This window comes from Dipodomys ordii, unplaced genomic scaffold, assembly GCF_000151885.1.
Source record: "Dipodomys ordii isolate 6190 unplaced genomic scaffold, Dord_2.0 Scaffold146, whole genome shotgun sequence".
Classification (NCBI taxonomy): domain Eukaryota; kingdom Metazoa; phylum Chordata; class Mammalia; order Rodentia; family Heteromyidae; genus Dipodomys; species Dipodomys ordii.
The window spans coordinates 77371-91832 of NW_012267362.1; the positions used below are offsets into that span (position 1 = coordinate 77371).

Below are 14462 nucleotides of genomic sequence, written 5' to 3' on the forward strand. Positions count from 1 at the left end.
CCCAGGCCCAGAGTTCAAGCCCCACGACCGACCAAAAAAAAAAAAAAAGCATTAGTGGATTAGTCATTGATGGATACTTAATTGGAAACCCTATAAGAGTCAAGATGAAAGGATAATTAGCCAGCAGTGTCTAATTGCAGCAGAGCACATAGGAAACAAGGACAGAATAAATACCTAGCTGTGAAGGATGTATTTGGTGGTGATCTTTCAAAATGAGTTTTTTAGAAGAGTTATAGGAAAGAAAATAAGCTGCAAAACTTAAGTGGGCTTCAAAACCACTTTCTGGAATATCAGTTCTTAATTATGGGCTCATTGACACCACTTACCAACTTCATCTAGCTCACCGTCTTCTTTCTAATCTGATGTGACCAGCATCTGTGCAAATAATTGTCACCTGGTCTTTCAGTACAAATATCTTTTTTTTAGTGCCAGTTCTGAGGCTTGAACTCAGGACCTAGGCACTGTCCCTCAGTGTTTTTGCTCAAGGTTAAAAAGCTGAAAGTGAGCCACAGCTTCACTTAGTGGCTAATTGGACAAAATAATTTCATGGACTTTTCTTCCCTGACTGGCTTCAAATGATAATCCTCAGATCTCAGCTTCCTGAGTAGCTAGAATTACAAGTGTGAGCCACTGGTGCCCAGCGTCAGTACAAATATCTTTTTACCCAGTCACTTTACATTTTCTGTTTCAGCTATCAATTTTTGCAGTCTGTTTCAGACAAAATTACTGCAACTACGAAATGATCATTTCAGGCATCTTGTTTTGTAAATGCCTTGCTTTCTAATTTCTAGCTTGTTTAAATAGTCATACTGTGACTTAAAATTTTTTTGGTGCTGAGGATTAAACACAGGACATACTAAGAATACATTACCACTGAGCTACATGTCCCCAGTCCTAGCCTGTAAAACCAATAAATACCTTTATTTCCTCTCTATCCTTTCATTCTTTATTTTCTTCTAAGCCAGTTTGAATCCCATTTCATTTGTTCTTGTCAGTTCCTTAAGTTCTTTTGTCGATGAATTCAGCAATGTGCCTTCTTTTTACTAGCTAGTCAGAGAGGGAAAATTTACAGCTAGTCAGAGAAGGGAATAGCACAAATTGGTACTACTAGTCAGAGAAGGGAAGAGCACAAATTGGTACTACTCTAAATTCAGTCTTTCCTGTCTCCCTGAGCCATCAATATTTGACCTGGCAACTCTAGTATTTTCTCTGGTCAGCTTTTTCTTTCGTAAAATGTCTCAGATTTTTTCTTTATCTTCTTATTCTTACTTTTAGTAGATAACATACCCTTTTTCATGAGTAAATCAGATCACATTTACAACTTATGTCATCAAAGCTATAAACTTAAAATATTCCTAACTTCTTGTTCCAATGGAAGGAGATATTTCTCCAGATTTCTTTCAGTTTCAATTCCCTCCAACTCTCTTATGGTTCCCATTTTCTAGCTTCTTAGAATTATCATCCCTCGAGCTGGGAATTTGGCTCAGTGGTAGAGCGCTTGCCTTGAATGCCTGAAGCCCCGTGTTCGATTCCTCAGTACCACATAAGCAAAAAGAAAAAAGCCGTAAGTGTTGCTCAAGTGGTAGAGCGCTAGCCTTGAGCTGAAGAGCTGAGGGACAGCGCCCAGGCCCAGAGTTCAGGCCCCACGACCGGACCCCCCCCCCAAAAAAAAGAATTATCATTCCTCTTTCTTCTTAATTACCAATTTCTATCTCCAAATGAAAAATGAAGGAAAGATTTTAGAATATTGAAAAGAGTAGGGGCTCATGTTAACATACGCTGCAGTACATTTAATCTTGTAAAAAAAAAAAAGCATTCCTTTGTTGTTACTTGTCAGTCTTTTCTGCCTTTACAAAGTTCTTACGAGCTGTGTACACTTGCCATCTTTATATCTTTTCAACAACTTATTTCCCCACCAAAAATACTCTTTATGAAATGATACCTCATTTTTTCTAGTATTTTTTTTTTAGTGCTAGTACTGAGATGAAATCTTGGGGCTTGCTTTCTCATTTCTCTTCTGGCTTTCTTGTTCATGCTTGATGTTCTACCACTTAAGCCACACTTCTGTTTCTAGCATTTTGCTGATTAATTTTAACTAAGAGTATCACGATTAAACTGCCTGGGCTGACTTTGAACCTTCAATGCTCAGATTTCAGCCTGAGTAACTACAATTATAAGTATGAGCCACTAGTACCCAACTTCCGTGTGTGGTTTTAATCTTGAACTCACTTGACCCCTTAAGAGTCTTTTGCTATAATTGCCCAATATTCTTCCAATTCGCTTTGGCTTCCATTGCATCAAAAGTAATTAATTTTCTTTTTTTGGGGAGGGAGGTCTGGTCGTGGGGCCTGAATTCTGGGCCTGGGCACTGTCATTTAGCTCTTCAGCTCAAGGCTAACGCTCTACCACTTGAGCCATAGCACCACTTCCGGCTTTTTTCTTTTTGCTTATGTGGTGCTGGGGAATCGAACCAAGGGCCTCATGCAGGCAAGGCAAGCGCTCTACCACTGAACCACTTTCCCAGCCCAAGCAATTAATTTTCTTTCTACTTGTCTAAGCATAGTGAGAAGCCACTGATGTGTTAAGCTGGGGAAGGGCAAGTTTTGATGTAATGAAAAAGGTAAGGGTATCTGTAGTGGAAATGAAAAAGTCAGCTATGAAATTCCTGTAGTCAAAGCCAGATACTACTTTTGTTTGGACTAGAATAAGTGGTTTGAAAAAATTTGAACAGAGGAAAGAAATTTAAGTAAAAATCTTAACTAGATTGGATATAGAAGATGAGAGAAAGAAGGATTAACATGCTTTTGTTCATATGGACATATGACTAATGAAATGTCAAGGAACCTTTGGGGTTTGAGTAGGCAGAAATAGTCTGGTCATATTGCATTTTAGGAGCCTTTAAGACTGAGGAAAATATCAAGAGAGTTTGGATATATAAGCATGTATCTGAATGGAGTTATAGATGTATTGGATGAAATGATCACTTAAGTATTCAATTAAGTGAAAACATTTATATAAAAGAAATTTCCTAATAAAGAATATAGAATAGCAAGCATTCGATTCTTCAGCTAGGATGAGTAAGCAAAAAAAAAAAAAAAAAGAAAGCCTTGGAAAGAGTATTTTGCAAGTAAGCATCTCTAATACTCCTTCAAGCATATCATGTATCTCATTTAATGATAATTACCTGTGATGATCATGTATCCAAGGATTGTAAGAGGTTGACATAGCTGGAGATTGAGCAAACATTTTATTTTCTGCAAAGGGCCAGATAGTAAATATTTTAGGCTTTAAGAACTGTATGATTCCTGCTGCAACTTCTCACCTCTACTGTTGTATCATGAAAACAATCATATGTAAAATATGAAAATGAGGTGATTGAGTAATAAAATACTGTAAGTTCTGAAATTTGAATCCTAATTTTCATGTGAAAAAATTAATTTTGACTTCATTCCTTTAAAATGTAAAAGCTGTTCTTACCTGTGGGTTGCACGAATACAGAGTGTTTAGGTTAGCCAACATACTATAATTCATTGACCCATTTCCCCCATTCTTCAAACCTGGTGCTTGAACTATAATAGTCAATTTTTGTGTTTGCTTTGGGGTTTGTCACTGTGTTGCTCAGGCAGGTCTCAAACTCATCATTCTTCTACCTCAGCCTTCCACATGCTGGGGTTACAGATGTATGCTTCTAAGCCTGACTCACACTCAGTACATTTTCATTCAATTAATTAATATAGAAAAAGTTCTCATCCAGGTCAGATGAGCTTTGTGGGAAGGGGACAGGCAATGAAGGTAAATTTTCTTCTTTAAGCTTCTCTGATGCCTTTACTATAAGTCAGAATAGTGGATTTGATAAATTTTCACATTCAGAAAAGTGTTTTAAATTATTCTGAGTTTAATTACCTTACTTGGATTTTAGAAAGGTAAGACCGTTATAGCACTTACTGAAGATTTTCAACATTGATTTTTTAAAATTAATATTTGTGAGTTATAAAAACATCTCTAGGCAGTTTACGGTCTTGTAAATCATTATTGTTGTTACTGTTTATCATGATCATTATTACTTGCAGAAGAGGATTGAACTCAGAGTCTTACACTGCTAGCTTGAGTAGTACCACTTGAGCAACACATCTGTCCCTTTATTGTTCTAGTTTATTTTTCAAGTTGTTTTTGCTCAGGGTTGGTCTTAGACTGCCCCTATCTTTGCTTTCCACGTATATGAGATTATAGATATGCACCACCATGCTTGCTTTGTGTGTGTGTGTGTGTGTGTGTGTGTGTGTGTGTTTTGAGATTGGGTCTCCCTGAGTTTTTGTTCATAAAACTTCAAACTATGTTCTTCCCATGAATAGCTGGGATTATAGGTATAAGTCACAGTGCTCAAACCTACCTATACATTTTCGTCTTCATTTGTTTTTCAGTCATCTAAGACTATACTGAGTTTGTGGAACGTGGACTCCGCAGTTTTGTTACTAGAATTCAACATGAGAAAGTCTATAAACATGCAAACACATATTAATACTATAATATAGGTTGATTAGGAAGGAAAAGCGAGGATAGTTAAGTTGGTCAAATAATATTTTCTTAGATATCATCATTCATGCTGTGACTTGAGCTCTATGAATTGTTGCTCAGGGGAGGAATAACTAGATAAAGTGAAATGTGTCCTGCATCTCATAGGAGCTGAAAGAATTACATTCAAATAATTCCCAATTATACAGAGTTCTTAAGTATACAAAGATGATTATGTATTGGTGTTCTTAAAATCTGACAGTGTGTAGTTTATAAACATGATAGTTCATAAGCATGGGAATCGGAATTGGCTAGGTTAAAAACATCTGTTCCACCTTCATTTAAAATTATTTAGCTGGAATTGCTATGGCATTGCTAATTTCTTTACTAAGAACTATTTCGTGCCAAACCTTAACTATGTAAAAACAATAATCGAAGAAAATTGTTCCTGCCTGAATAACTCAGTTGTATATAGTACAATAATGTGGCAAACCTGAAGTATTACCCCCTGAGGTATCTTAAGCTAAAAAAGAATGGATAATAGAATGTGTGAGTCATTGTCAGTGGGAAAGATAGATTTAGGAAAGAGAGAAGATAGGGGAAATAGAATAAGCATAAGATGTGGAATGAGAGTCTTGCTCATTAAGATTAAGAAAAAGCATGAGAGGAATGGATACAAGGGAAAGGAGAAGAGCATATCAGTGGTTTTAAGAGAAAAGGGTAAAACCTTCAAGACTACTACTTTTAGGAATACCTGTTAATATCTATCTCATACCCATTGCCTAATCATGTAACTAAACCAAAGCTGGACTATATCTTTGCTTATCTCTTCGAAAACTATTATATAGTATTTCACTTCAAAAACTCAAAATAGCAAATTACATACTTTTATATATCTTAAAATTTTAAATAATGATTACCAATACTTGTCTTAAAATGTTTATACTATGAAGTATGTTATATTTATTTACTCAAAATGTTCTTTTAAGTGTTTCAGGCTGCATGTACCAAGTAGTTCAGACGATTGGCTCGGATGGAAAAAATCTTCTGCAATTACTTCCAATTCCTAATTCTTCTGGAAATTTTACCCCGCTAGTTCAATCTTCAGTCATGTCTGATGCTTTGAAAGGGAATACAGGAAAACCAGTCCAAGTTACTTTTCAGACTCAGATTTCCAGCTCTTCCACAAGTGCATCAGTTCAATTGCCCATTTTTCAGCCAGCCAGTTCTTCAAACTATTTTCTTACAAGAACGGTAGATACAGCAGAAAAAGGTAGAGTTACTTCTGTGGGAATTGAAAATTTCACTTCATCTGTTCCTAAAGTTAAGAGTCATGGTGTGAAAATTGATGGACTCACCATGCAAACATTTGCTGTTCCTCCCTCAACACAAAATGACTCATCTTACCTTATAGTCAATACCCCAAGTGCTTCAATGGCGATGTCTCCAGTTTTGCCTTCTGGGCATCATTTACAGATTCCAGCCCACGCTCAAGTGAAATCTGTACCTGCATCATCTTTGCCTCCTTCTGTTCAGCAAAAGATTCTTGCAACTACAACTACAAGTACTCCAGGAACAGTTGAGGCCTCCCAAATACCAACAGTTATTTATGTGTCTCCTGTAAATACAGTGAAAAGTGTAGTTACCAAGAACTTTCTGAATATTTACCCAAAGCCTGTTAAGGAAAGAACAAAGACAGTGATACTAAATACCACACAAATCCCAACGAATGTTGCTGCAGAAACACACTTAAAAGGTGGTCAAGCTGCTCCAATGAAATGGATTTTTCAAGAAAATCTACAGCCTTATACTCCATGTCTTGTTCCTGTTAAGTCTTCAAATAATGTGGCTTCCAAGATTTTAAAAAGCTTTGTAGATAAGGAAAGTTTGGGAGATAATACTATAAATATGACTCCATTGAATACCACTGGTCCTAGTGGGGCACAGCCCCAGAGTGTGCCTATTAAAGATAATGCTTTGGTAATGTTTAATGGGAAAGTCTATCTGTTAGCTAAAAAGGGCACAGATGTTCTACCATCACAAATTGACCAACAGAATGGCATATCTTCTGGTATTCCACTAAGAAAAGAGAAATCACGGGTAGTGAGTTCAAGTCCAGTCACTGATATATCCAGAGAGGTTGTAAATATTGTTTTGGCTAAAAGTAAATCCTTCCAGATGGAGACAAACTCATTTTCAAATACTCAGCTTTCTTCCATGGCCAATCTAAGGACAGAGAAGAATAAAAAGGTGGAGAAACCATCTCTGTCTACCACAAACCCACATAATATGAAAGAATCCAATAACTGCCTAAAACAGAGTAAGACTTTATTTACAATGCCAGTTTTTCCTGATGGATTTAGTACAGGACAGACTGCCCCCAGAAAAGAAAATGTCATCCAGAGCATAGAGAAACTAAATTCCTCTGTTGATGCAACAACTGTTACTTCACAACAGTGTGTTTTCAGAGACCAAGATCCAAAGGTAATTTTCCCATGTCAGGGTACTATTCTTATATAACTATGTGGAAACTAGTTATTTCTTAATTCTCAAGGTTATATATCTAATAGCTCTTTCTCACGCACCCCTACTCTTACACACAATGCTTAATACAACAAAGCTTTCCTCGGGGAAAGTATCTGAAGAGTACAAATGGGAAATTCCAAGCAATGTCTGTCTTTTAAATCATTTGTCATACCAAATCTTTGAAACAAAATCAAATAAACATCAGAACAGCCAGGGCTTAAAGAGCAACTGGGGAAGGATAATGTGACTTCAAAGATTAGTAAAATTGTGTGTATACATACATGTATGTGCATATATATATAAATATGTATTTAATAGCTTGTGTGTTATGTGAAGAAATTGATACTATACATGTAGAGCAGCTGGAGTATTTTTGATTTGAGGGTTTCTTTCGTTGATTTTTAGGTGCTGTGGCTTGTATGTACCTTTCAGTCATATGTGAAAATAGAATATTATCAGTGTCTTTGGTGTTTTTCTTTTGTGAATGTTGATTGGGTTTTCTTTTTTTCTGAGTTTATTTTTTCTCTTTTCTTATAGGTAAGTTTATTTTTCCTTTTTCTACCCTTTATTTCTTTCGGACTTCTTATCCAATTCTTAATATATACATAAGTTACCCTTTTTATAAGATGTATGTGTGGTTATTACTAAACGTTTGTACCCATTTTTTCCTTGCTTCTTTAGATGCCCCCTTAATATTGTCATCATTTCTTCCCTTCACTTCAGAATTCATTGCACTACAGAGATGTAAGGGGGTCAATTCTGTTAAGTACAAAGCCAATTAAAGAAATGAATTTTCTGGAAGACTGTTTCTAAATAATATTAAAGATTATTATAATTTGGTGTTTTATTTTGTTATTGAGACTGGATCTTGATATGTAGCCCAGGCTGGCTTCAATTTCTCAGTCCTCCTGCCTCTGTCTCCTAGGTGCTGGAGTTACAGACATCCTCAACTAGGTTATTTTTAGGTTGTCATTAATTTCTTTTCTCATTTCAGTTGTTTGAGAATGGACTACTTGTTATTTTATGTTACAACAAATTAAAGAGAAATTGTAGGAGAGTGGTTTGAGTTTGTATTTAGCTAAATTCAGTTTTTTCAGTGTGGTTTCAGGTAAAAGTCATACAGACCTTAAAGCAAGATGTATACTTTTGCAGCAGATCGATTATTTGTCAGATAAAATAACTTGTGTAATTAGCAGTATTGTGTGTGTTTTTTAAATTTCCAGATCCAGAATGAAATGGCCTCAACAATAGAAAAAGGTATTCAAAGAAGAAATGACAAGAAAGATTCTCAAAGAAGCAGTAATAAGGCACCATATCTGAAGAATGATGCTGAATTTAAAAAGATGTTTGGTCTCACTAAGGATTTGAGAGTATGCCTTACTCGAATTCCTGACCATCTGGGCTCTGGAAAAGGATTTCATTCCTTTAGTAGTTTGGTGCAAAATAATGTTCACAAAGAGACAGAGTCTGTGGTAAAGGAAGAAGAAAGAAAACAGGTAAAATGCTTTTTTACCCTTGTGCATTTGTGTGAATGATGATTGTTAGTTACCAGATTGGCAAATATATGTGTTATAGGAAAACTGTGTTAAAAAAGAAGCCTATGTTCACAGATAAAAATGTAGACCCACTTAATTTAAGTTGTTGATTTAACATGTGACTGCAGTTCTATAACTAGTATAGTTATAAGCTTGAACATATGACACAGTGTCCATCCTGGGAGGATTGGCAGCAGTGAGCTTTTCACTTCATGCAAACATCTGCTTTTCAAACTTCATTCTCTATTGTTCATCATAAGAGAATATGTAATAATTTAAAGAACAAACTTGCTTTGTTTTTATTCACCTATTTTTGTCTACTATATTTATGAAAGTGCCCTGTGCATTTTAACATATTCTTCTTTGAAGAATTCTAATCTAATTCCAATCTAAAATGCAAACATGTAGGTGGTTATTGCAGTATTAACTGCATATTTTTAAGTAACCCATATGGTTAATCATAACGGAAAGAAATGCCACTGTAATTTTACCTATTGTCATTTACTGACTACATTATCATCTGGAATTCTGAACTTTAACCTTTGCCAGTGAAAAATTTCTGCGTGTGCCTACTTTGAATTCTCACATACTTCACAGGCTTCATTTTATGTAGTAGGTCAGTACAGCTTCTAATACTTGACTTTAGCAGCTTGTTCACCACAAATATAATTAGGATATTACAATTCCTTTTCTTTATTAGTATTTTTATTTGAAAATGTAGAGTTACTGTTACATAAGTCAGGCAAAGAGTACATTTCCTTTTGGATAATATCACCCCTTCCCTTGTTTTCCCTTTCAATTTCATTGAACTAACTTTAATCACTAGATATGTGTATCTGCAAACTTGTTAATTTTGAGAGCACATTTTATACATAAATAAATGTATGGTAGTAACATTCCTTGTTCTTGAATCTTTACATGGCAACAGAATTTTGGTAAGAAAAGGAAAGCAAAAACAGTTAAGATGGATCACACAAAGAAGAGAAAAACCAAGAATGCATTTAATGCAGTCATAAATGGAGGAATTGATGTCACCAGTTCCCAAACCATAAGCAGTATTTTGCCAGCTTCAGATGCGTTACAACGTGACTTTGTCACAAGCTACAGAAAAACCTCAGAAGAAAAAAGTGCAGAGATTGAACACTGCTCCTTTGAGAAGCAGGAGAAAGAAATAATTAGTCCTAATGTAGCTTTTGAACAGAATCATTCCTTTAATAAAAATTATACTGAAGATGTTTTCCCAGTGACACCACCAGAACTGGAAGAAACCATCCGAGATGAAAAAATCAGAAGGCTTAAACAAGTACTGAAAGAGAAAGAAGCCGCTCTTGAAGAAATGCGCAAGAAGATGCACCAAAAATAATGTCATATACTTAAAAGACTGGAGACAGTACTGAATCCTCTGTATAAATGTTGTAATAATATGATAGTAACTTCAGTAACCCCAAACATCTACTTAAGTGAATAATGGGCAGGTATTGTGTACAGTGTGGATACTTTGGACAAAAGAATGATTAATGTCCTAAGCAGGACATTGAGAGATTTCATCACACTAATGGCATATATTTTAAAACATAGGAAACATTTTTAGAGTTTTCTATTTCATATTTTGGACAGCAGTTGACTGTGGGTAACTGAAACCAAGTTAGTTACAGGTGCATTTTGAAAGTGTCTTTGAATACAAAACCTTTTTATGTATTACAAAATTTTAAGGAATACAGAAAATGTTGTTGATTCACATGACTTATGAATAAACTACGTGGGGTATCTGGACCATTAGATACCTTTTTTTGTGGAAAGAGTAATATTTTTCTATTACTTTAACTACAGTTCCCAAAGCTTAAATAGTTGTACAGTGTTTCTGTTGTTGTATCTTTAACCAAATTGCTAGGTGTTACTCCAACAATAATTAATTGTTGTATTTTGAAATTCTACAAGCCAAGAAAGGAAACTAGCTATAAATCGACTTTACCATTGAGGTTATACTCTATTAGTCATACTCATAAAATGATAGCATCTTCCTCTTACCATTATTGACATTTGTTTCTCAAAACAAATGACAGCGTTGAATATTCAATTGTGAAAGGTCCTCTTTCTAGAATTCTCTAGAAAGTTGTGTTATGTAATGTTATGTAATCCCCAACAGTATTTGGAATTCAGGCTATTTGGTGATGATGTACTTTGTTTTCGAATGATGTTAGGTAGCAGTTCCTGTTTTTCTTTTTTCTGTTTTCGTTAGATTGTATGAAAAGTAGATCTTAACAATAGCCACATTTGATCTCAAACTGCAAAGTATAGTTTTTCTTAGTAGAAGCATGTGTTTTTCTTTTTAGGTAATTCTTATTTAGAAGCGTTTAAAGTTATATAACAGATTAAAAAGAATAGAGTAAGTTGATTGCAAATAATTTACAAATCTCTGGAAATAAGAGGTTAGTAACTACAATGACCACAAAAGAGAAAATAGTAAATAAAATACTGAACAGGAGTGAAATAAAAACTCTTTTGTATGTGTAATATCATGTTTATTAATATATAATTCACATGCCATAAAATTCACCCTTAAATTTTTTTATTATATTTAGAGGTGTTTCTCTTTACAACACTTTTTCCATCCCCAAACAAAGCCTGTGCCCATTAACAGTCAACTCATTTTCTTTCCCCCTTGACCTAAGCAACACTTGGTTTCCATTTCATATTCTTGGCATCATTTTTTTTGTAATTTTTTTCACTTAGCCTAATGTTTTCAAGGATTATCTGTGCTATAGCATGTGTCAATCCTTCATTATTTAATGCTGAACAATATTCCATAGTATGGCTATATAGTTATCCCTCCGTATTTGTAGATTAGTTCAAGGAGTCCCCCAGGATACCACAGTTTGGATGTTCAAGTTTCTTATGTAAAAGTGATGTAGCATTGCATTTTTCTCATGTTCCTGTCACTATAAATTTTGGATTACTTATAATACTTAATACAATGTAAATTCTATGTAGATAACTGTAAGAAAGAAGAGGGCTTAGTGTAGAGTGCTTGCCTTGCATGCATGAAGTCCTGGGTTTGATTCCTCAGTACTACATAAACAGAAGTGGTGCTGTGGCTCACATGGTAGAGGACTAGCCTTGAGCAAAAGAAACTCAGGGACAGTACCCAGACCCTGAGTTCAAGCCCCAGGACTCACAAAACACAAAACAAAACAGAAAGAAAAAAGAGAAAATGTCTATACATGTTGAATGCATGCACATTTTCCCCAAAATAATGTATGGTTTGTTGTGGAACCCTCAAGATGGAATGGGTCACTTGTATTACTCTTTGGTACAGGTGTAATCATCTGTTATGGACATTTGGGTTGTTTTTATTTTGGGCTACTACAAATGTTTGAATACTATGAATGTTTGTGTCAAGTTATTCTACGAATGTGTTTTTCATTTGTTGAGTGCAATTGTGTATTGGCTGGTCATACAGGAATTCAGTGTCCAACATTTCGAGGTACATCCATGTGTTTCACTTAGGTTTTGCTTCTATACTCAGATGTATCTGTCAAGGTCACCAGTGACTGCTTTGTTGCTCAGTCTTCAAACTTCACTGGTTTCATACATTACATCTCCTTTGGTAAATGTTTAAAACATTTTGCCACAGAATTAATGTGTGAGTATTGTAAAAAAAATGAGAAAACACATCTAAAATATTAAAAATCAGTAGTTCACATTCCCATTATTTAGTGTTCACAACTAATGATATCCTATGTATATGTGTGTTTTTACCGAAGTATGGCCCTTATTTGAACTATTCTTATATCCTGATTTAAGTGAGCAGTCTTCAGCTTTTCAGTAAGTTTCATCTCTTCTAATACCCCATCATCCCAGACTGCTGTTTATCACGGTTTTATTTTTCCAGAGAAGTAATATACGTTGGATCTTCACTTTTAAAAATGATTTTGAGTTGTTAACAAAAAAATAATCAGATATCCTAGATACTCTTTTCTTGATAAACACACACACATACACACACCCCAGCACACTAACCACTTCTTGAACCATGTTATACAGCTCAGTCTTTTTGCTGCATCTTTCTCTTCTCAGTCTTTTTTTTTAATTGCTTCTGTGTGTCTGTCCTTTGGTGTGCTTCTCTATTTCTGCTTGCTTTCTCACCTGTTCCAATTGCATTGCTTTCTAAGCTTTATGATGACAATTTGTAGATTTTTAAAATCTCTATTACCAAATGTCTCTTGGATTCCAGATGTATATAACCAACTACCAATTTAAATCTGTATTAAAATTCTAAATGAACATCTAAAACTTTCCCAAACTGGATCTACTTAAAATTTCACCCCTTTTAGCTGATAACATTAACTGAAATTGTTCCACCAATTGCTGAAAGTCAAAAATGTAAAGAGGGAGGGGAGCGATGGAAAGGGTGACACTGATCAAGATGCATTGAATACAAAAATAAATATTAAATAGAAACCCCTTTGCACAACTATTTAAAGATAAAGTTCTGGTTTACTTTTAAAAGGTGAAGAAAATTTCAGAATAAAAAAAATGAAAACTTTCACTCTCTACCCAACTAGAAATTGTTTTCAGAATAGTACAGAGCTGACCACTTTTCATTTCTAGTTGCCTTTCTTTCACCTTTGTGTCTACAAAGTTTCAAAACTGTACAAATCTTACCACTTTTCATTTGTAGTTGTCTGTCTTCTTCCACCTTTGTGTTCACCAAGCCTAATCTCAGTACAATAGCCATCGATCCTCAAACACATCAAGGCACTCCTAATTTCATAAAATCCACTAATGGCTCAAGATCAAAGAACACAACTGAGCACAATTCTTTTAACCTCATTATATGCTATTGTGTCATTACCTGTTTTGGGCCCAGATCTTTTTTTTTTTAACCTCCAAAAATGGTGAGTAAACTGCCATCTAAAGGGAAAGTAGGTGGAATAAAGTATAAGAGGAAGGAATGGAAGAATACAACAAGTCAAATGTACTAAGAGTGGCATCTGCAATACCAATGTGGATTGGATATTGAGTGAATATGGGTCATAACGGCCGAAAGGGTAAGTTTAACTGCTAAAGATGGTGAATCAATCTGATCTTTATTCTTTGAAAGCAATTTAATTTTACTGCCTAGTTTTCTCTGTAGTGTGTGTTTAAAAAAATTTTGTTGTTGTTGTTATGGCCCTGGGGCTTGAACTGTCCCTGAGCCACAATACCATTTCTGGCTTCTTCTGAACTGTTTTTGGAGATAAGAATCTCATGGACTTTCCCTGCCCACTTGTGTCTGAAACTCGATCCTCAGTCTCAGACTCCTGAATAGTTAGGGTTACAGTGGCTCACCTAAAAAGCCTTTGTAAGTTCTTACTTTCTAATCAGATTCTTACAGAACAATTGTCTTCATATAGTTCAAATTTTTTTTTCTTCTGTCAGCAGTCCTTTACAACTACTGACATTAGTTTAGAAGAGATTCATTCCTTCTGTTAATGTGTTACTGTTTCACATGTTTATTATCGCTTTCACTCAGGAAAATGAATTCTCTACTTGTCAAAGCTTATTTATACCAGAAATCTAGTCCCTTGAACTAAATGCCAGTTCGCAAATACTGAGATGAGGTTCTTTGAAGAAATGAGAGTATTTGATTTGCCAGGCAAAATGGAGATTGCTTGAGCTGGAATGAGAGAGGCACAATCCTGGTAGGCAGGGGGGAAGAACTCTATATAGAAAAACTAGGACTTTGGGCTTCCAGATGTGGATACTTGAGATGCATAACTTTGGACTGTGTGGTGGTGGCCTTGGGGCCTGTAATTTCTTGGTGTACTGGTATTAGTTTCTAGAGTTGCATTCTTAACATTACTGAATGTTCTTTCAGTGGTAAGGAAGATAGGGAGGTAAGTGTTG

The 14462-nt window shown here is 35.2% G+C and overlaps 1 protein-coding gene across 2 annotated transcripts in view; it reads left to right on the forward strand.

Moving 5' to 3' along the window:
* Nucleotides 1-11080, forward strand: part of Lrif1 (ligand dependent nuclear receptor interacting factor 1) — a 20980-nt gene extending 9900 nt beyond the window's left edge. Inside the window, exons 2-4 of one of the 2 annotated variants that reach the window (XM_013031917.1) lie at nucleotides 5502-6996; nucleotides 8262-8534; nucleotides 9502-11080. In XM_013031917.1, the coding sequence (XP_012887371.1) occupies nucleotides 5502-6996; nucleotides 8262-8534; nucleotides 9502-9936 (2203 nt within the window). In that variant the 3' untranslated portion in view covers nucleotides 9937-11080. The remainder of the gene's footprint in view (nucleotides 1-5501; nucleotides 6997-8261; nucleotides 8535-9501) is intronic. The other variant, XM_013031918.1, reaches the window with a different exon arrangement.
* The last annotated feature ends 3382 nt before the right edge of the window (nucleotides 11081-14462 follow it).